Source organism: Eptesicus fuscus, chromosome 1 (genome assembly GCF_027574615.1).
Source record: "Eptesicus fuscus isolate TK198812 chromosome 1, DD_ASM_mEF_20220401, whole genome shotgun sequence".
NCBI classification, from domain to species: Eukaryota; Metazoa; Chordata; class Mammalia; order Chiroptera; family Vespertilionidae; genus Eptesicus; species Eptesicus fuscus.
In genome coordinates, this window is record NC_072473.1 from 41,274,698 (window position 1) to 41,296,763 (window position 22,066).

At 39.9% G+C, this 22,066-nt stretch overlaps 1 protein-coding gene across 2 annotated transcripts in view; it reads right to left on the bottom strand.

Moving 5' to 3' along the window:
- The window catches only part of ARHGEF9 (Cdc42 guanine nucleotide exchange factor 9), a 187,921-nt gene that overhangs the window by 49,965 nt on the left and 115,890 nt on the right, over window positions 1–22,066 (bottom strand). The window contains exons 7-8 of one of the 2 annotated variants that reach the window (XM_054716177.1): window positions 19,956–20,087; window positions 1,466–1,709 (exon numbers count right to left, since the gene is read on the bottom strand). In XM_054716177.1, the coding sequence (XP_054572152.1) occupies window positions 1,466–1,709; window positions 19,956–20,087 (376 nt within the window). The remainder of the gene's footprint in view (window positions 1–1,465; window positions 1,710–19,955; window positions 20,088–22,066) is intronic. The other variant, XM_054716181.1, reaches the window with a different exon arrangement.

Sequence of the window (22,066 nt, forward strand, 5' to 3'; positions counted from 1 at the left end):
GTGGGTAAGCACTTTTTTTCTAGAGGCAGTTTCTACAAACTTGAGTATTCAAGTGTTTTAAAGTACAATTCTACTCCCATTTGTAGTGGTGCAAACACAGAAACTATTTTTTAAGGGACTTACAAAGCCTGAATTTTTATATTTTTATATGAGAAATGCATGACTATGGGCAAGATACCTGATAGTACTTTGTAAACAAAACTACTTCCAATGAAGCCTAAATCCCATTTGGGAAGCAGAATAAAAAAATATCTCTCCCAGCTATTGTGGAAAAGGGGAAGAATCTCTCATACAAAAGAGTATGGTTTAGTGTGAATGGAAATCATGCAAGTAGTTATGATTTTAGACCCTATTTATTCATGTATTTCAAAATATTTTCATACAGAGGATATGATATATACATTTACATTAATTTTAATCTATATTCTATGAGCATTTAGTTAATATTTAAAGTGCCCTAATCAGGAATGTACACTGAAGAGGTGATGTTTAGCAATATTAAACACTCAGAAATCTTTCCTATAGAGGCCACTACTACCAGCCATTCAGTCACCTTAATACATGAGGCCTAATTGGCCTAACACATGTTAAAAATGAACTTTCAGCCCTAGCTGGTGTGTCTTAGTTGGTTGAGTGTCATCACATGCACCAAAAGGTCGCTATTTCCATTTCCGGTCAGGGTATATGCCCTGGTTGCAGGCTTGATCCTCAGTAGGGTGTGTGCAGAAAGCAGCCAATCAATGTTTATCTCTTACATTGAAGTTTATCTCTCTCCCTCTCCCTTCCTCCCTGTCTAAAAATCAATAAAAACATATCTTTTTAAAAATGAACTTTCATTGGGAAAGTGAATGTTATACAAGATGTGCAGTGGCCACAAATGTCTTACAGGCACCTTAGCCCTCACAAAAACTGAGTATAAGAATCCAGTAAGTCCTGTAGCCTATGCCTTTCAGAAGGAAGCCTAAAGTTTAAAATTGAAAAGATGTTATGACTTGACCTTCATGAAAGGATTCTGTCATTAGACTCTGACTAGAAAGTTAGCTGAATCCTGTCACTATATTACCAAATCTGCCTTGACTAACCTTTCACAGAAGATTCCATCATGTATCTAAGAATAGAATTGATACTGCATTGAAATTACAGAATAGGCTGTATAACTGCTCTCATGTTGGTTTGCTGATAAATGTCTGTATGTTTGAAAGAATTGAGTCAGAGGTTTGCTTTCCATGTAATAGTTTTATCTAGTAATGAGACTGTAGAGGAAGTTGACCTATAACTCACTTAACCCTAATTAATGGAAACTACTGGTATCTACCAAAAAGCACCTAATAATAGGGAACCAACAAAGTGGATTAAGTCAGTTTGCAATATAAATCTTCCTTCTGCCTCTAGAGAAATGAAAACTATTTCAAATCCTCTATGTTCTTCATAACCATATTCTTTGTTCTCTTCTGAAGTCACTTACCAATTTTTTCATCTTCCTGTACCATTTTCCTCTCTTCTCTGAAAGCCCTGAGCCAGCGTATCTTCTCCTCCAGCTTCTTGGCAAAGAATAGGTGCACTTCTTCAGTCTCCTTGTTGTGAAGTTTAAAGGCATTCTTCATGCTGACATTAAAGTCATCATCTCTGCCATCTTCAATGTCTACTACCTCATATTTATCCATGTCAATGCGCCCTTTGTAGTATAGGATGTCTCTCCGAATCAGGTCCTAGGTGGGAAGGAAGAGAAGACTATGTTAAAGGTATGTAGAGAGTGGGTACCAGGAGATTTGGCGCATAGGCACATCAGGATGCTAATACTGCCAATGGGAGGTGTTTTGGTCTAAATTTGGGCACATTATCTTAGTGTTGTAGGGATTTTTGGAGAAGGCCTAGTATGGCAGGAGAAATGAGGATAAAATTAATAAAGAACTTCACATATTTACATGGATGAATCTTACAAATCTTATTGTATGAGAAAAATAGAAGTACATATATACAAATAGTATATTGCTTATCTGTTATTATCATAGTTGTTTTGCTCTTGAGTGCACAGAATTACATTAATCCTAACTCAGTCTATGAGACACACATCATTAGTCCATGAATAGTGCTCTTATTTCTATATTTATTTACTTAATTACTTTTTTAATGTTTTCATTGATTGTTAGAGAGAGAGGAAGGGAGGGGAAAGAGAGAGAGAGAGAGAGAGAGAGAGAGAGAGAGAGAAACCTTGACGTGAGAGGGAAACATACATTGGCTGTCTCCTGCACACCCCCTACTGGGGATTGAGTTCACAACCTGCGCATGTGCCCTGACTTGGAATTGAACCAGCATAGTACAATGCCCAACCAAGTGAGCCACACTGGCCAAGGCTACTTAATTACTTTTAATAATGTGTTAAGTTTTGGTGAACCCATCACACAATCCAAAATCTATGATGACAAAGCAAACTCCATCTCAAATGCCATGCTCATCATTCCCTTAATTTCTATATAGTTTATTTCATCTATATCTATTTCACTTATATAAGGTTTAAAAACATACAAAAGCTGCCACATGTTTAAGGATACATACATATGTACAAAAACTATAAAAATACAACAACAATACATGAGAAATTCAGTACAATGATGAGAATGGGGAGAGGCAAGGAAGGAAGAGAAGGGAAGAAGCAGAAAAGGAGAGGAGGAAGACTATTTGTAAAAATATTTCTTAAACTGAATAGTAAGTACATGGGTGTGCATCATAATTTTCATATATTTTTGAATGTCAAATATTTCATAAGTTAAAGAACAGGGAGACAGATTAAATAACCTGTGGGCCTATGGAATATAAAGTCTGATGAGGGTCTCTGAGTAGTCTTTCACTGCTTTCTCTCAGCACTGTCCTATGCTTACCCTGAGAGCATACCTATTGCTGGGACATGTGGTGTGGCTGAGTCTGGTGAAAGAAGACTCCAGTGAGCCCTGTCCAGACAGATGTCCTCTATAGTAGCAGGGGTCCTTTCTGGACAATTCTCCCTCCTGTTGTCCTATACTTGGACTTTTAGACAATTTGACAGAGTCAGAAATGCTCATTAACTTTTATTAATATGATATGGTTTGATTAAATTATTTCCATTCTACTGAATCGCCTTACACGACTCATTTCTCAGCTGCAGGCTATCTGCCAAGGATTTGCCTTTGGCCATGGCCACGGCCAAATTCCCAATCCTAACTCTTCACACTGCATGATAAACTGGACTTTTTGGTAGGGCTGTAGAAGGCTGTCCTTAAGGATTTCCAACATAGCTCTGTCAATCTTGAAGCTTCAGGCTGGAAAATACAGATCTTGTTGAATTGCTTTGCAAAAAACAATCATCACATTGTACTTTTCCCTCCCATAATAATCATTCACATACATAGGCTGTGAGTACATTTGGGTTCTGATCTGTTGGGTGCCCCTAGCATCAAGTTCACAGGAGAAGAAGAGGTCATCTACAAAGAGTGGGAAAATGTTGCTCCAAGCCTCTTTCATAGCTTGGGTTCCTTTTACCATCAGGCTCAGTCTGGCCAAAAGAATGGAGTGGCTCCCATGCACTGACTTCCACATCCTCAGGAACATTTTGTGGAAATATACATTAAAAGTGGGCTCTGTCAGGCTAATGTAATTACAAAAGCAGGACAAGCTTAGAATGGATCAGTATAATCTAGTTTGATCTGTAAAGGCTTGAAACCTGCCTTACAATACATAATACAACTACACATAGACCCAGTAATCCAAGGCTGGACCACACAGGTGGGTAACCACTATGCTAGAATAAGGCAGTCTCAAACTCCCTTTATTCCTAATTTCAGCCTACAGCTTCCTTTTTCTCTGAGTTGGTGTTTCATAATCATTGTCAATCTTCAAAACCATTACTAGTTTCCAAAAATGTCAAACTCAAAGGCTAACACAGATCAAATAAACAAGTTTTAAGTTTATGTGGGCTGCAAAAAGAAACAAAAGCTTCTATCTTCATAGAAACATAGGTTTATTTCAATAGAGACATGCTGAATACAAAGGGCTGAAATAAATGAGTAATCATTAACAAAATAATAGAATATTTTAATAAAAATTAATATTTTTTATTGAACATTAACTTACCAGACACTGAATAACTGCATAAAATAATAAATGTAATGCAAACAAACCTATTTTTCTTGTTTCCCGAAAGCGAACTATTTCCTGTTGCGCACACCAAACAAGTCAGTCCAGAACTAATGACATGGCAATCGGCTGCTAAAATATTAGCTGCTAGTATTAGTGGAGAGAAATGGTGTGCCAGCGCGTAAGGCGCATAAGGGAAATGAATGCAACACAATTATAGTAATCAGTCTTTAGCAAATGTTGTAGTTCGTTATTAATAATTACGTATAACAGGATATAGTAAAAATTAAGTTACGAAATTTTTATTAAAACGTTTCTTACATACTGTTATATTAGCTGGGCCACAAAAATATTCATTGTGGACCATGAGTTTGACATGCTTGATGTACATGATCTTGAAGCTAAATTAAAAGCATCAACTGAATCTCCTATTGTTTGTTGTTGTTGTTTTTTTTAATTTAAGGATAACAAGCAATGATAGAGAATTCTGTCTCTGTGACAGGGGAACAGAGCTAGAGAGATATGTCATTAAAATTAGGCCTAGCTGGCATGGCTCAGAGGTTGAGCATTGACCTATGAAACCAGGAGTTCATGGTTCAATTCCCAGTCAGGGCACATGCCTGGGTTGTGGGCTGGATCCCGCAGGAGGCACCAGTCAATGATTCTCATCATTGATGTTTCTATCTCTCTTCCTCTCTGAAATTAATAAAAATATATTTTAAAAAATCACTTTCAAAAAAATAAAATTCCCCCTTTGAGTGCTCTTTCTGATGCCTCAGAGGGTTAAATATGAGTTTCCAAGCACCAGATTAGTCATAAGGTCAAGTGTAAGGATGTGATAGGAATGACCCACTGATCAGAAAATCCAATTACAAAGGATGGTTAATGACATAAAGCAGCATGAAACCGTGGAGTGAGTTAGAGTCCAAAACCATGAATTTAACCTACTGTGTGTTCTTGGGCAAGCCATATAACCTCTCTGAGCCTCAATTTCCTCATCTAAGAAACAAGGGGAGTCATCCTTACCTTGTAAAAGGGTTGTAAAGCTCAAATCTAAACACAGTTACCAGGACATGATGAAACCCACCCCTCTATTCTTTAAATATTGTTTTTAAAATTTTATCTTTATTGCTGAAAGTATTACAAATGTCCCTTTTGGTGTTTTTTTTCCCATTGACCACTTCCATCCCACACCTTCTCCTCCCAGGCCTTCAACACACTGTTGTTTGTATGCATGGGCTATGCATATCCTATATAATAAAGATGTAATGTGCAAATTGACCATCACTTCAACACACAAGATGGCCGCCCCCATGTGGACACAAGATGGCCACCACAAGATGGCCAGCAGGGGAGGGCAGTTGGGGGGGATCAGGCCTGCAGGAGAGGGCAGTTAGGGGTGACCAGGCCTGCATGGGAGGGCAGTTAGGGGTGACCAGGCCTGCAGGGGAGGGCAGTTGGGGGTGACCAGGCTGGCAGGGTAGGGCAGTTAGGGGTGACCAGTCTGGCAAGGGAGGGAAGTTAGGGGTGACCAGGCCAGCAGAGGAGGGCAGTTAGGGGCAATCGGGCTGGCAGGGGAGCAGTTAGGCATCAATCAGGCTGGCAGGGGAGTGGTTAGGGGGTGATTAGGCTGGCAGCTAGAAGCAGTTAGGGGTAATCAGGCAGACAGGCAGGTGAGCCAGCAGTCCTGGATTGTGAGAGGGATGTCCTACCGGGATCGGGCCTAAACAGGCAGTCGGACATCCCTTGAGGGGTCCTAGATTGGAGAGGGTGCAAGCTGGGCTGAGGGACACCCCCCCTCAGTGCACGAATTTCATGCACTGGGCCTCTAGTGTGCATATAAGATTTCAGGTTAATCACTCCCCAACTCCCACCCCTGCCTTCCCTCGGAAATTCCTGTCTGTTCCATACTTCTATGTCTCTGTATCTATTTTGTTCATCAGATTCTACAAATGAGTGAGATCATGTGATACTTATCTTTCTCTAACTGGTTTATTTTGCCTATCCTAATATTCTACCTGTCCTTCCATGTTGTCTCAAAGGGTAAGAGGTCCTTTTATTACAGATGCATAGTATTTCATGGAGTAAACATACCATAGCTTTTTTATTCACTCATCTACTGATGGACACTTGGGCTGCTCCCAAATCTAAGCTGCTGTAAGTTACACTGCTGTGAATATAGGAGTGCATATATTATTTCTGATTGGTGTTTCTGCTTTCTTAGGATATATTCCTAGAAGTGGGATCAATGGGTCAAATGGGAGTCTTAGTTTTAATTTTTTGAGGGAGCTCCATACTGTTTTCCACAGTGGCTGTACCAGTCTGCATTCCAATCAGCAGTATACTAGGAGTCCCTTTTCTTTATATCCTCAACAACATTTGCCATTGGTTGATTTGTTGATGATAGCCATTCTGACTGGTGTGAGGTGATAACTCATTGTCGTTTTAATTTTATCTCTCAGATGATTAGTGACTTTGAGAATTTTTTCATATGTCTCAGACTTCTGTGTGCCTGTTTTGGAGAAATATCTATTTAGGCCCTTTGCCCATTTCTTAATTGCATTGTATGTCTTTCTTTTGTTAAGTTGTATGAGTTCCTTGTATATTTTGGAAATTAATCCTTATCAGATGTATCATTGCCAAATAAGATCTCCCATGTAACAGGGTCCCTTTCCCTTTTTTTGATGGCTTTTGCTATGCAGAAGCTTTTTATTTTAATGTAGTCCCATTTGTTTATTTTCTACTCAGTTTCCTTTGCCCTAAGAAATGTATTGGTAAACATATTGCTATGAGAGATGTTTGAGATTTTGCTGCCTATGGCTTCTTCTAGGATTTTTATGGTTTCCCAACTTACATTTAAGTCTTTAATCCATTTTGAGTTTAATTTTGCTTATGGCGTAAGTTGGTGGTCTAGTTTCATTTTTTTTTTTTTTGCATTTTTCTGTCCAGTTTTCTCAACACCATTATTGAAGAGAATATCTTTACATCACTGTATGCCCTTGCCTCTTTTGTCAAATATTGATTGAGCATCATGGCTTGGGTTGATTCTGGGTTCTCTATTCTGCTCCATTTATCTATATGCCAGTTCCTGGGCCAGTACCAGCCTGTTTTGAGTATAGTAGCCTTGTAGTATAACTTGATATCTGGTATCATGATTCCTCCAACTTTCTTCATCTATTTCAAGATAGCGAAAGCTATTTAGAGACCTTTTTTGGTTTCATATAATTTTGGGGGAGTGTTTGTTCTAGATCGTTGAAATATGCGATTGCTATTTTAACAGGGATTGCACTGAATCTATGCATTGCTTAGTTTCATAAACATGGTATATTCTTCCACTTGCTTATATCTTCCTCTCTCATTTTTTCAAGGTCGTGTAGTTTTCAGAGGGCAGGTCATTTTATTTATTTATTTGTTGATTGATTGATTGATTGATTTATAAAATATTTTGTATTGCTTTCGGTGAGGAAGGGAGATGGTGAGAGAGATAGAAACATAAATGATGAGAGAGAATCATCGATTGGCTGCTTTCTTCACGCCCCATACTGGGGATCGAGCCTGAAACCTGGGCATGTGCCCTGACCAGAAATCTAACCATGACTTCCTGGTTCATAGGTCGATGCTCAACTACTGAGCCATGCTGGACAGGTAGGAGGGTAGGTCTTTTAATTCCTTGGTTACATTTATTCTTAAGTATCTTAATTTTTTGTTGCAATAGTAAATGGGATTTTTTAAAATTTTTCTTTCTGATAGTTCATTATTGGTGTATAAAAATGCCATGGAAATCTCTGTGTTACTTTTGTATCCTGCTACATTGTCAAATTCATTTATTAAATTGTTGTTTTTTTTATATAACTAGTTTTTTTAGGGTTTTCTATGTACAATATCATGTCATCTGTGAATAATGACTGTTTTACTTCCTCCTTTCCAGTTTGGATGCCTTTATTATTTCTCCTTGTCTAATCGCTATGGCTAGGCTAGGTCTTCCAGTACTATCTACACTAATAAAAGAGAAATATGCAAATTGACTGTCACTTTGCAATGCCCACCAGCCAATCAGGAGTGAGTATGCAAATTAACCTCATTGCCTCCATGAAGACTGACAGCAGGGAGGAGGCAGCTCCCAGCATAGCCTGTTTGGCCTTCGCCACGGCAACCCGTGAGCAGGCAAGCGCAGCCACAGGCAGCACCCAGCATGGCCTCAGTGACCCGGGAGCAGTGAAGTGCAGCCCACAGGCAGCACCCAGCATGGCCTGCTTAGACGTCGCAGGTGTGACTGGGGAGCAGGCAAGTGCAACCTGCAGGCAGCACCCAGCATGGCCTGTTTGGCAATCGCCCTGGTGTGGATCAGGCAGGCCCTGCAGAGAGCAGAGAACCATGGTGAGCAGGCCTAAGCTGTCAGTAGGACATCCCCTGAGGGCTCCCGGATTGGAGAGGGTGCAGGTTAGGCTGAGGGACGCCCCCCTCCATGCACAAATTTCATGCATTGGGCCTCTAGTGTTGAATAAGAATGGTGAAAGCAGACATGCCTGTCTTTTTCCTGTTCTTAGGGGAAATGTTTTTAGTTTTTAGCCAATTAATATAATGTTGGCTGTAGGTTTGTCATGTATGGCCTTTATTGTGTTGAGGTATGATCCCTTTATTCCCACTTTAATGAGAACTTTTATTAAAACAAAGGTGTTGTACTTTGTTGAATGCTTTTTCTGAATCAATGTATATGATCATGCGCTTTTTCTCTTCCAATCTGTTATTGTGCTGTATCACATATATTAATTTGCGAATATTGTACCAGCCTTGCATCCTCAGAATAAATCCCACTTGGTCATAGTGTATGATCTTCTTAATGTGTTGCTGGATCCTATTTGCTAATTTTTTTGAGGATTTTAGCATCTATGTTCATCAGTGGTATTGGCCTGTAATTCTTTCTTTGTAGTGTCTTTATCTGGTTTTGGAATTAGTATAATGCTGGCTTCATAAAACAGCTTGGAAGTGTCTGTTCCTCTTTGATTTTTTGGAATAGTTTGAAGAGGATAGGTGTTAGCTCTTCCTTGAATATTTGATAAAACTCCCCGTGAAGCCATCCAAACCACAGCTTTTGTTTCCCAGGAGGTTTTTGATAACTACTTCATTGCATCAGTACTTACCAGCCTATTCAGACTTTCTGAATTTTCCTGATTGTTTTAGAAGATTGCATTTTTCTAGGAACATAATCATTTCATCCAGGTTGTCCATTTTGTTGAAATATAGTCATACATAGTATTTTTTTATGAACCTTTATATTTCTGTCGAATCATTTGTAACTTCACCTTTTTTGTTTCTGATTTTGTTTATTTGGGTCCTCTTTCTTTGTTTCTTGAGGAGTCTGGCTAAAGGGTCATCAGTCTTGTTTATACTTTACAAAGAACCAACTCTTGGTTTTATTGATCTTTTGTATTATTTTTTAGTCTTTCTGTCATTTATTTACATTCTGATCTATATTATTTCATTCCTTCTACTTACTCTGGGCTTTCCTTGTTGTTCTTTTTCTAATTCTTTAAGTTGTTGGACTAGATAACTTATTAAAAGTTTTTTTTTTTCTTTCTTTCTTTTCTCTCCTTTTCTTTCTTTTTTTTAAGGTGGGCTTGTAGTGCTATGAACTTCCCTCTCATGACTGCTTTCATTATGTCATATAGATTTTGGGTTGTTGTGTGATCATTTTCATTTGTTCCCAGGATGGTTTTTATTTCTTCCTTGAGCTCTTTGGTAACCCTTACACTGTTTAATAGCATGCTATTTATCCTCCATGTGTTTGAATGTTTTTGATTGCTATTATTGTAGTTGATTTCTAATTTCATGCTATTGTGACCCAAGAGGATGCTTGATATGATTTCAACATTTTTAATTTTGTAGAAACTTAGTTTGTGTCCTAACATGTGGTCTATTTTTGAAAATGTCCCATGCACAATTGAGATGAATGTATAGTCTGTAGTTTCAGGGAGAAATGTTTTGAAAATATCAATTAATTCCATCTGATCTAGTGTGTCATTTAGGATCACTGTTTCCTTCTTGATTTTTTGTCTAGAAGTTCTATCCAGTGATGTCAGTGAGGTGTTAAATTCCCATACTATGACTGTATTGCTGTCCAAATCTCCCTTAAAATTCCCTAGAAGGTTTTTTCATATATTTGGATGCTCTTGTATCGGGTGCTTATATTTTTACCAGAGTTGTATCCTCTTGCTGTTTCGATCCCTTTAGTATTATAAAGTGGCTTTCATTAACTATTGTTATGGCCTTCATTTTGAAATCTATTTTGTCAGATATGAGTATTGCTACCCCAGCTTTTCTTTCATTTTCATTTCCTGGATTTTTTTTCCATCCCTTAACTTTTATCCTGTGTGCATCCTTTGTTCTGAGGTGGGTATCTTGTAGACAGCATATATACGGATATTGTTTTCTTATTCATTCAGCTAATTTATGTATTTTTATTGGAGTATTTAAGCCATTTACATTTTAGGTTATTATTGATAAGTACTTATTTATTGCCATTTTTATTTTTTATGCCTGTGTTCTTCTCTTTCTCTGTTTCTTCTTCTTACTACAGACCCTTTAGTGTTTTTAGAAGTTCTTCTTTGGTGGTAATAAACTCCTTTAGCCTCTTATTTGTCTGTGGTGCTGTTTATTTTACCTTCAATTTTTGAATGATAGCTTTGCTAGATAGAGTAGCTTTCAGTTTAGTCCCTTGTATACTTCATGCCATTCCCTTCTAGCCTGAAGTGTTTCTATTGAGAATTCAGCAGACAGTTTGACTGGAGCTCCATTGTAGGTAACTTTCTGTCTCTCTCTTTCAGCCTTTAAGAATCTTTGTCTTTAATGTTTGTTATTTTAATTATTATGTGCCCAGGTGTGGGTCTTTTAGGGTTCATCTTTATTGGGACTTTTTATGTTCCCTGAGCTTGAGTGACTTTTTCCTTCACCAGGTTAGTGAAATTTTCTGCCATCATTTCTTCAAATAGGTTCTGTATTTCTTTATCAGATTCTACTCCTTCTCGTACCCCTATAATGTGAAAGTTGTTACATTTCATGTTGTCTCAAAGCTCCCTTAGACTCTCCTCCTGCTTTTTAATTTTTTTCTTCATTTGCTGCTCTGAATGGGTGTTTTTTCTATCTGGTCTTCTAATTCGCTGATTTGTTCCTCAGCTTCTTCTAATCTACTGTTGAACTCTTCCAGGGTGTTATTTATTTTAGCTATGTCACTCCTCATTGCCAATTGATTCTTATTTAGTATTTCAAGTTCTCTGTTCATGTTGGTATAGCTCTTATTAAGTCTCTTATAATTATCTTTAAGTTGCTTATAGTTCTCACTGAATTGTTTGAGCCAAATTATTATTATTACTTTGAATTATTTATCTGACAAATTATTTGTCTCCATTTCATTCAGTTCCCTTTCTGGGGATTCCTCTTTTTATTTCATTTTGGGGTTGTTTCTTTGTCTCTTCATTTTTCTGTCCCTTTGTATTTGTTTATATGTATTAGATCAAACTGCTATGCCTTCCATTTTTTCTGGGGTGGTCTTATGTAGTAGGTGTTTTGTGGGACTCAGTGGTGCTATTTCTCAGATCTCCTGAGTAGGGTGCTTTAGGAAAGCCCCTTGCCTGGGTGATTTGGGTTCTTCTGTTGTAGATGGGTCCTGAATGTTATTGTCCTGTACATGGATGGAGTCTCCTCTCAGACTGTCTGACTACGTGACTCACCCTCATCCATGTTTTGTAAGCTACTGTGGAGGTGCTAACTGAACAGAACAAAGTACAACACAAGAAAATATATAGTAAAAGAAACCAAACAAAAACATACACAAGATCCCTACAGCCCCAACAAAACAACCATCAGAGAATTAAGAAACAGAAAAGAGAGCAAGAATGATAGAAAAAAAAAAAACTATGAGGAGAAAACAAATCAAACCAACAAACACATAAAAGCACAAACAAAACAAAAAAAAACAACAAAAAAGGAGCAGAAGTGAATATGTGGATGCAGAGCTGAAATAAAGAATATAAGAATAAAGAATTAGGGGAACAGGGGAAGAAAAATGGTTTATAATAAAGGAGGAAAAAAGAAAAGAGATGAAGAAAAGAAAACAAATTTAGTAGTGAAAAAAAGAGTAAAAAATTTGAGAATAAAAAGAGAAGAGAAAATTTATATATATATATATGCTTTAAACAATAGAGACTAGAATAATAACAAATCAATAAAATAGATCAAGATAAATTTAAAAAGGGGGGGAAAGAAAGTAAAGAGAAAAAATTTAAAAAAAAAATAAAAGAAAAAAAGGGAAGAAAAAATATAAAACAAAAGTGAAGTGGTATTCATTTCAGCAGAGTTTAATGCCCCTTGGGAGATTCCTTTGGATCTTATTCTTCTGAAGACTGTGGCTGACTATTCTGCTTGCCAATTCTGGGCTTCCTGTGAGGTATTTAGGTGCTATCCACTGTCAGGAAGTGTCCTCCTTTGGCTTTCAGCAACCTGCTTGGAGCTCCAAGCAATCCACCATTTGTGTCTGTCTCCCTAGGACTTGGCTGCAAGCAGGAGGGACCAATCTGCCCTCTTAATATAGGTTTGTTTGCAGCATGGGGCCCAGGACTGGGTCATCAAACTTCCCCTGGTTTTCCAGGCTCTGCCTCTGATCACCTTTGACTGCTAGGCAGCTGTTAAACTTAATCACTCAAAAGTCTGTTTCTGCCCTAACCAGTTTGGCTCAGTGGATAGAGCATCAGCCTTCAGACTGACAGGTCCCAGGTTTGATTCTGGTCAAGGGCATGTACCTTGGTTGCAGGCACATCCCCAGTAGGGTTGTGCAGGAGGCAGTTGATCGATGTTTCTCTCTCACTGATGCTTCTAACTTTCTATCCCTCTCCCTTCCTCTCTGTAAAAAAATCAATAAAATATATTGTTTAAAAAGTCTGTTTCTGAAAGGGCTTTAGGCAGTGGAGGTGCTGATTAGCTTTCAGGGAATGTGGCTGGTTGAGTTTCCCTGCCCTGGGGCTACTACTCCATGAGTGGCCCAAAATATGACTCTGCCCTCAGCTGGACAGAGATCCTTGTATGGAGAAAAATGGGTCGGAAGGAAACCTGGAGTTTTATTAGTTCTCTCATGCAGCAAAAGTAGGAGTCTGTTTCTCAGGACAGTGGGGCAGATGGCTCCTCTCCCAATTTGGTTACTGAAGTCCCCTGAGACTATTTAGGTTTGGTCTCTGCTTTTGTTTCCTCCAAAAAGGTCAAAATGCAGGGTGTTTCAGGCATGGCTCCTGATGGTGGGGCAGGCTGTATTACCTAGGGTGGGTTTTTCTTTCCTTTTTCTGCCCTGAGGCTACTGGGAGTGGCCAGCTCCTCTCAGGAAAAATGGCCATTTGGATTTGGAGACCTACAAACAAATGAAGGATTCCTGGCTGCTGCTTTTCCACATCTCCCCACAATGCTTCCCACCCCAGCCTCTCCTTAGGCACCTCCAGTCTGAGCCACTGCACCAAAGCCTTGGTAACTTCAAATGAATACTACTGTGCTCTGGTTTAAACACACACACACACACACACACACACACACACACACAAACAAAAAACCTGAAACTTCAGCTTTCTCTCCAACTGTCTCTGGTCTACTGGCTCCAGACTCCACTGTGGCCAGCAGCCCTGTGGCCTTTCACAGCTGGATGTTACATAGGCCATGGATCTAAGCTTTGGTGCTCCAGACTGTGGAGCTCAGTCTGAGTTTTGGGCCTCTATCTTCTGAGGAGACAGACCTTCCCATAGCCAGGAGCTCCCTCATCACTCTTGTACTACTAGCCTGCCAACCCTGGAAACTGGGTAAGCTCCTCTCATGACCTTGAACTTCCTACCAGTCTCCAGGTGTTTTCTGTCTTTCTTAGATACTGGAGGGGAGGTCCCTCAGCCTGGCCTGCCCCCTCTCACAGGCTGGGAGCCCTCAGGGGTGGGAGGTGACCTGGTGATCAGGGGAAGGTGACACCCCCATCACACCTCTACTACTGCCACTGTCAGCAGCACCAGCCTCAGCTGGCCCTGGTTACCTAAGCCTCGGGTGGCCCTGGGGGGCTGGGCAGCCACCATCTAAGGCTTGCCTGCACCTCAGGCCTGCCCTGGGTGTCTAGGCAGCTGGCATCTGAGGCTTGCCTACACCTTGAGCCAGCCCTGGGCAGCTGGGAAGCCGCCATATGAGGCTTGCCTGCACCTCAGGCCGACCCTGGGCGACTGGGCAGTGACATCTGAGGCTTGCTTGTGCCTTGGGCTGGCCCTGGGCAGCTGGGGGGCTGAGAGGACTGGGGGACTCCGGAGGCAGGTGTGGAGTGGCCGAACCCACCTGGAGGTGGGCCTGGCCGTGCCACATGCCTGCCATCCCAGCGGGGCTGAGGGCGCCGCCATCTTTTAGGGCATGACAGTCAATTAGCATATTACCGCCTTATTAGCTGTGAGTGCCACTTTTGTGAGGGTGTGACGGTCAATTAGCATATCCCCTCTTTATTAGATAGGATAACTCTCCTCCTCAGCTGGACCTCAGTTGGTAATTCCAAGTGAATTTTCTCTAATTTAGTTGTATCTCCAGTGTGGCCCTGAGAGGAGGTGCATGAAGGCCTGCCTATCCAGCCTCCATTTTTTATCCTATTTTTAATATTGATTTTGTTAAAAGTATTTTTATGAAAGGTGAATTATTAACTAATATGTAAAGCATGGATATGTTGCATATATGTGTAAGAGTTCCAGGAACTAGCTTTGGGGAAAGAAGCTAACTCAAGCAACTGGACATTCTGGCTCTGGGAGACTTGCTATCTCTCAGCCATAAAAACTTGATCTTCACTTGACCTGTTTTGAGATAATCATCAGAATGGACTGTGCTGACTTACATGTAGAGAACTTTCAAACACTACCCTCCTGATTTCTTTGTTTGCTTTCTCGTTCCCTCCCAATAAAAACCACTGCCTGCACTGAGAGGTTAAAATGGGCTTTGGGATGCGAGTCCCCCATTATCTCAGGCAGCTGGCACTTGAATAAACCACTTTCTTTCTCATTAGCACCTGTCTCATGAATTTGGCTTTTGTTGCGGTAGGCAGTGGAACCTGCATTCAGTTACAAGGAAGCCAATGTTCTCATAGATATGATGCTGAGCTTTCTTGCTCCCAGACTAATGTTTTGTATCATTTTAGAACTCCTTTTGATAAACATAAAACTCTCCATGCCCTCCTTTAGTTCATTTAAACTTCCAAAGTAAGTTACATATTGTGACTGAAAATAAATCAAAGCACAGTTAACTGTAAACATTTAAAAATTTACACAGCTATCCCACTATCCCCGGAAATTTTGCATACCCCTTTCAGGGTGGGGTGGGAGTGGGGTGGTGGTGGTGGATGGCTAATATTATTTGCCACTCACTCATCAAAATCACAGATCTATATGTTGGGCTCACACTAATACCTCCTCTCTGCCCCAGTGATGCTTCCTATTTCAATACATCCAGCCTTTAAAATAAAATTCACACATTCTTCCTCCCTAAAGAAGCCTTCTCTGACTGTACCCTCTAGTTCCTCACTGTGGTTTCCCTTTTGTGAATGCTAGCACAGACTATACACCCTTACACAATTGACACTCAGCTACTACATTGTTGAGCTACATTTGTTCTATTCCACAGCTTTTAGTTTTGTCTGCTCATTTAACCTGTGCCAAGCACAGCATCTTCCTTGTCTTGCCTCACTCAGCAATTGTCCTAGGAAAGACAGTTGACAAAGCCTTAGAGGTTTTTCTGCTCAGTTTCTGCTCATAACAAAGAGACAGACCTCTCTGAACTCTGGTTGCCTATGGTCCTATTGGAAACGGGCTGCTTACATGCCATTTGTTAATGGTTGACTGAGTGTTTTCATTGGGACATGGTGAAATAAGTGCTCAGAGATGCTGCCTGGGTTGCCACAAGTTCCCTGCCTAAATGGGGTTGTTTCCAATAGTATATCAGCCTTCCTCCTTTTCCCTTTCAGTAATATGAGATGGAGGATATTAAGGAAGTTTTACTTCTCCAGGAGAGCCCCAGATGTCTGCAGACAAGCATCCTGGCCCTAACCATGGCTCTAGCAAGGAATCTACCCCCAAACCTTACATGGCAAAATTGAAACAGATGGGAGCTATTTGAATTTGGACTCACTGAGTTTTCATTAGGTTTAGTAAAATACTGTATGACATTTTGTACAAATGATAGATAATGTAATCTGGGGAATGCAACTATTCAGAATTGTAGTCTGATTGTCAATAAGGTCCTCTTTGCCTCTTTAGACGGGGCCCTGGTTATTACCCCCCTAGTCTGAATCACCCAGGTGTTTTCTCCAGATCCTGGGGAAGGCACAGGGACTGAGACTGGATTTATTCTTCTCATTATTTCATTTCAGCATCAAGAGTAAATACTTATTAATAACAAAGTAATAATAACAATGCAACAGTGAACACTTAGCATAATTTATGTGCCAATTCTATTCTAAATGCTTTGCCTTTTTCTCCAGCTTTATTGAGGTATATATTTAAGATATGCAATGTGATGCTTTGATATACATATACACTGTGAAGTAATTACCACAATCAAGCTAATTAACATATGCATCACCATTTTTTTGTGATGAGAAAACTTAAGTTTTACTTTCTTAGTAAAGTTTAAGAATACAACACAGTATCGCTCTCTAGAACTTATTCATCTGGTATAACTGAAAGTTTTTATCTTTTGACTAATATCTCCCTATTTCCTCCACCCCACCAGCCCATCAACAACCATTCTATTCTCTGTCTTTATGAGTTCAAATGCTTTAAATTCCATATATAAGTTAGATCATATGGTATTTGTCTTTCTTTGTCTTATTTTATTTAGCATAATGCCCTCCATGTTCATCCATATTGTTGCAAATGGCAAGAGTTTCTTCTATTTTCCGGCTTAGTAAGATTCCATTGTGTATATCACATTTTTTATGTATTATTCAATAGTTAAATGTTTTGCACTTATTAACTTAAATAATCCTCACAACAATTCTATAAGTAAGGTACTGTTATAATCCCATTTTATGAGGAACTCTAGACATAGAGCAGTTAATAAACTTGCCCAGGAAAAAAAAAAAAAAACTAAATGGAAGAGCTGTGCCTTGAGTCCAGGCTATCTGGCTCTAGAATCTATGATTGTTTAACCTTCTGGATACTGCCTCCCAATAAAAATTTGCTGAATAAATGACTAGTGACACTAAATGTACAGTGGCTAGTATTTACTGTATACTTACTATGTGCCACTCACTGAAATTATTTTGCATCATTTGACCTTACCTACTTCCCGTCTATGTAGACATGATTATGATTCTCATTTTGCAAATGAGGGGACAATAATAGGCAAAGATCATTTGTTCAAGGTCATGCAGCTCATGGGAAAAAAAGAAATTGGTTCCCTCTTGTCTGGCCCTAGAATCCATGCTCTTAAGAGTAAACTTCATTGCTAATAACTTACAGGGTTCTTCTCAAAACCTCCTGAGATAAATTTTATCATGGACCTGCTTTGACACTGAGGAAAAATAATAATTTACAGTTAAAGCACTTACCAAGGTTAGACTAGTTAGTAAGAGACAGTAGAGTATAGGACCCAGTTGTTCTGGCTTCAACTCCTCATCTTCTTTCTCTCTATCCCCATTTCTGTTGATATGTTTGCATTTCTAGTTGTCCTGAATGGCTCATCCTCCAAGTCAGGCCAATCAGTGCAAGAAGAAATGGCCCAAATGCAGAAAGTTACTTGAACAAAAGAAGTCCTCTCTCTAGCATCATTAAACTCTATTTAGTTCTGACTTTCCAGAATATGACAAAAACAACATAAATACCAAGTAGTTATGACACAGGAGACAACAGAGCACATCCAGACTGGCACCATTTACAGAAGATACAAGACTAAGTCTGTTTGGGCAACTTCAGGGCTATAGGAACTTTAGTGGATAAATGACTGAGGAGAGGAGAAATGGGCTCTCCTCCCTTTCCCACTAAAAAGTGAAAGGACAAACATGGAGAAAAGGGTGAAAATCCTCAAAAGCAGCAAAATAATTTCCAGTATAATTATATCAGGAAAAATAACAGTACACATGCATAGCTAAAATATCAGGGCAATGAGATTAAGAGGACCAGAGCCAGCCATCATAGAAGACAGGAAAAAAGAGAACAAAGAATCTTATCTACATTTTTCAAAAGAAAAGTGACAAGAAAAGAATGAGGACAGAAAAGTTAAAGGACGGATCACATAATTAGAAGTCACTGGTATCTTCACATCTACTATAATGGCCACTTAATTCATAAACATATACATATATATGTGTATATAGATACAAACACCCTCTAAATCAAGCTACATGTTTTTAAAGCTGTTCTAAGTGGCTCAGGCAATCCCAATTTCCAATGTACACTATGGGAAAGATTTTGCATAATTATTTGCAAAATGGGTAAGTTTTTGCAATAAATCTTAAGAGTTAACCCTCAACAATTCCATCTCCTGATTTGATAGATGTTCTAGGAAGAATTGTGGGGGGGAGCTAAGAAGAGGCCTGGTATTTGGCCAAGTTCTATAATCATAAAAGTTTTGTCTTCCAGGGTCAGCTCCAGACCAAGATAATTATTGTACCCATTAACCAATCTACTATTGGTTCCGGAACTTGCATTCAAAGCTTATCTCCAACACTGAGGCACTTTGACTCAAAACTCAATTTGTTCTCTCAATCCACTGTCAAAGGCAAATGGACAAAGCTTTAATGAAAGATGTGGCACACACAGAGAACAGGGTGCTTAAAAACAAATGTGTAGCTCATGTCTCAGGCTGGAAAAAAATGACAATTTTTAACTAGGTATTTCAAGACTCACCATTCCTCTTCAGATGCATTTACTACTGGATGAGGTTAAGAACAAAGGGACTGGATGATGGAGTCAGAGCCAAGGGTAGGACAACAAATTTAGAAAGTCACTAAGCATTCTTTGGTTTTTCCCTTCTCTTTTATTTTCCCTGGTCCAAAATTCTTCCCAACCACTCCCTGGAGCCAAAAGTGATCTGAACTCCCTATGTTGGGAAAGAAAGTGAGGGGAACAGTATACCGTCAGGAGAGGAGAACAGTATATCCATCAGTCTGAGAATATATGCCATCCTCCTACCTTCCAAGGATTGGAGACCAAGAAACCAACACTCACATTGAGTCAGCCAGAGGTCAATGATAACAGTAAGACATCTCATCAAAAGGATTACAGAGAATGGAAGGTGGAGAAAAGCATAGTCAAGAGTTATAGGAAAGTGATACAACTTATGTAGAAAATAAATAAGGGCAAAGGGGAAATTCCTGTACCACAAAAGTACATACCTGTCAGGGAAAGGTATGAGGACCTTTGTTGTTTCTTGGGGCAGTGAGGGTCCAGGTGGCTAGAGCTATTAGAGTGGAAATAGGGGTAATTTGCTCAGGAAAGCCACTATTCACCAACTGGGATAGAAATATTTAAATATTTTTAATGCTTAGTATAAATCAGTAGGCTATCAGATCTGGGTGGAAGATAGTGGAGAAGGATAACCAGGGGCAGGAGGGTAAATAGTAAAAATGATACCAAGACAAAAAAAATCCTATCTTCAGAGCTTTACTGCCCAAAAGCCAGCTTTGCCTATGATATTCATGCCATACCAGTCATCCCAATATGGAATTGCTGCCAATCTCCTGTCTGCTTTTGACCCATAGTTTTAACCCACTTTATTGAAAGTTTGGGGATGATAAAAGGGGAGATGCTGGTGTCCCCTGAAGTGCCCATATCCCTCAGGGAAGAAGAGGGTGTGATTACCTTCTTGCAGAGGACCATCTGGTGGTCAAACAGGAAGAAGACCCGCTGCTGGTTGCGGCCATAGGGCTGGTAGATCCAGGCCATCTCCCCAGTGTAGATCAGCTCCGAGCTCCTGTCTAGGATGTCCTCACCCTGGGAAGGACATGTGACAGTGAGAGGCAGCCAGGCAGGAGGGATGGACCCATCGCCTGCCTGGAGGCACCTAGGGCTATACATAATCTGGAGCAGGAGTAGAACAGAAAGGACTGGTAGGAAAGGAGGGATGAAGGGAGGGACTCCTGGGAATCCTTGAAAGACTCCATGAGCTGGAAAGACTAATACTCTTATTCACCCTGAGGCCATATGAGCCCAGGGCTATCTAGAACTGCTATGGTCAATTGCCCTCTGGCCCTAGGGGCACCAGCTGCCATGAAGTTCATTCTCTAATTCGGCCTCTTTTTCTCTATAATATCTCTCTGCCACAGTATTTCATCCCAGCATTTGTCTTTTAGATGCTTTCCTGTATCTGAAGGTTAAGTCTGAATAGGTGGTAGAAGTCTCTTTGTTCCCGGTTGAGAAAAAGAGGATAGGGGAGAGCAAGAAGGAGATGATGATAAAGGAAAAGGAAACCCACACACCCTCTTACAATAGTGTTTTTCTTCCCCTAATAAGTTCATTAAAATATATTGATTAAATAGGAAACTTTATGACCACATGCTTCCTTGGCTTATTATCCAGAGAGTTGGAAACAACTCCTCCTTCTTGTTATGTAGAGTCAGACACACAAAAAAGCACCAAGACACCTGATTCCTAATTCTTCAATTCTACAGTCTGGCTCCTTTTTTATGCTAATTCTGCTAGGTCAGAGGTATGTGGTAAGTCTGTCAGATGCTAAGTTAGACTTAGCACCTATTTTCAAGGAGCTTACATCTCCAGTGGATAAGACTAATAGAGGTATGCTTGGAACTCGGAACACAAGGCAAACCAAATCAAAGCCATGGACACAAGGATGTATGTTCTTTGGCCTATGTGCAGATGGGGACAAAGAGCAGTGCCCAGGATTACTGAGCACCTATATTGTGTTACACTTTATCTCTTCTGACACTCACAGTTGCCCTGAGAGATAGATATTCTTGCTCTCATTTTATAGTCTGAGTTACAGAGAGGTCAAGTGATCAGCCAAGTTTATCCAGCTAGTTAGCTACAGATCTAACACCAAACCTCAATTCTATGGCTCCAGAGAATGTGCTCACTCTTACCATTACATTATGCTGTATCCAGGCCAAAATTACTGGAGGGTCAGTCCCTTCCTCTCTCTTGGTATCAGCTTTTCCAGCTGTTAAATGAGATATCTGAGGATGATGTCTAAGTCCCTAGCCCTGGTACTCAAAGTTTGAAGTCAGTTAGAAATGAAGGCTGCTTCATCATCCCAGAAATAATCAGAGGCAAACAGCACTGGGCCAAAGACAGGGATAGCTGGATATTATATTCTCAAGCATACCATTTTTTTCCAGTCTAAGGGATGGAAAGGAAAAGAAGAGCTCAGTGGGAATATTTTCTAATAATACAACCTCAGAAAGAAAGCTCAGAGATATTACTGTGACTCCAGATTCCACCCCAGGGATACCTTAAAACTTAGATAACACTCCTTCTTGGGGAGCCCGCAAACTAGCACAGAACTTCTGGATGCCCAGATCTGGGAGAGGAAGTCCTCAGAATGAGGGAGCTATACAGGCCTTTCCTTTGAAGGAATGGAAAGATGAGCGTGGTACCAGTCTGCCATGTCCCATCTGAGGTATCCCAGGAAAATGTGTCTCCATCTATTTTGAATATATATGAAGTGAAAGAAATCTATAAAAGGGGCCAATGCCACACAAGTATGGCCAAAATTACTTTTAGATGCACCACTTACTAAACTGAGAATGATCGTACAAGCACTAGGACTACTCAGTCGTCATCTGGTCTACCCACCATATTAGTCAGTAGACAAATTCTATTCTAAGTACTGCTTATCACATGTAAATCCAACAAGCAAAACAAAAACAAATAAAACCTTGAAAAAATGCACTCCTTATGCTCATCAAGGTGGTTGACAGTTGATGTCGGGCAATTCATATGTCCTCTCTGTGCCT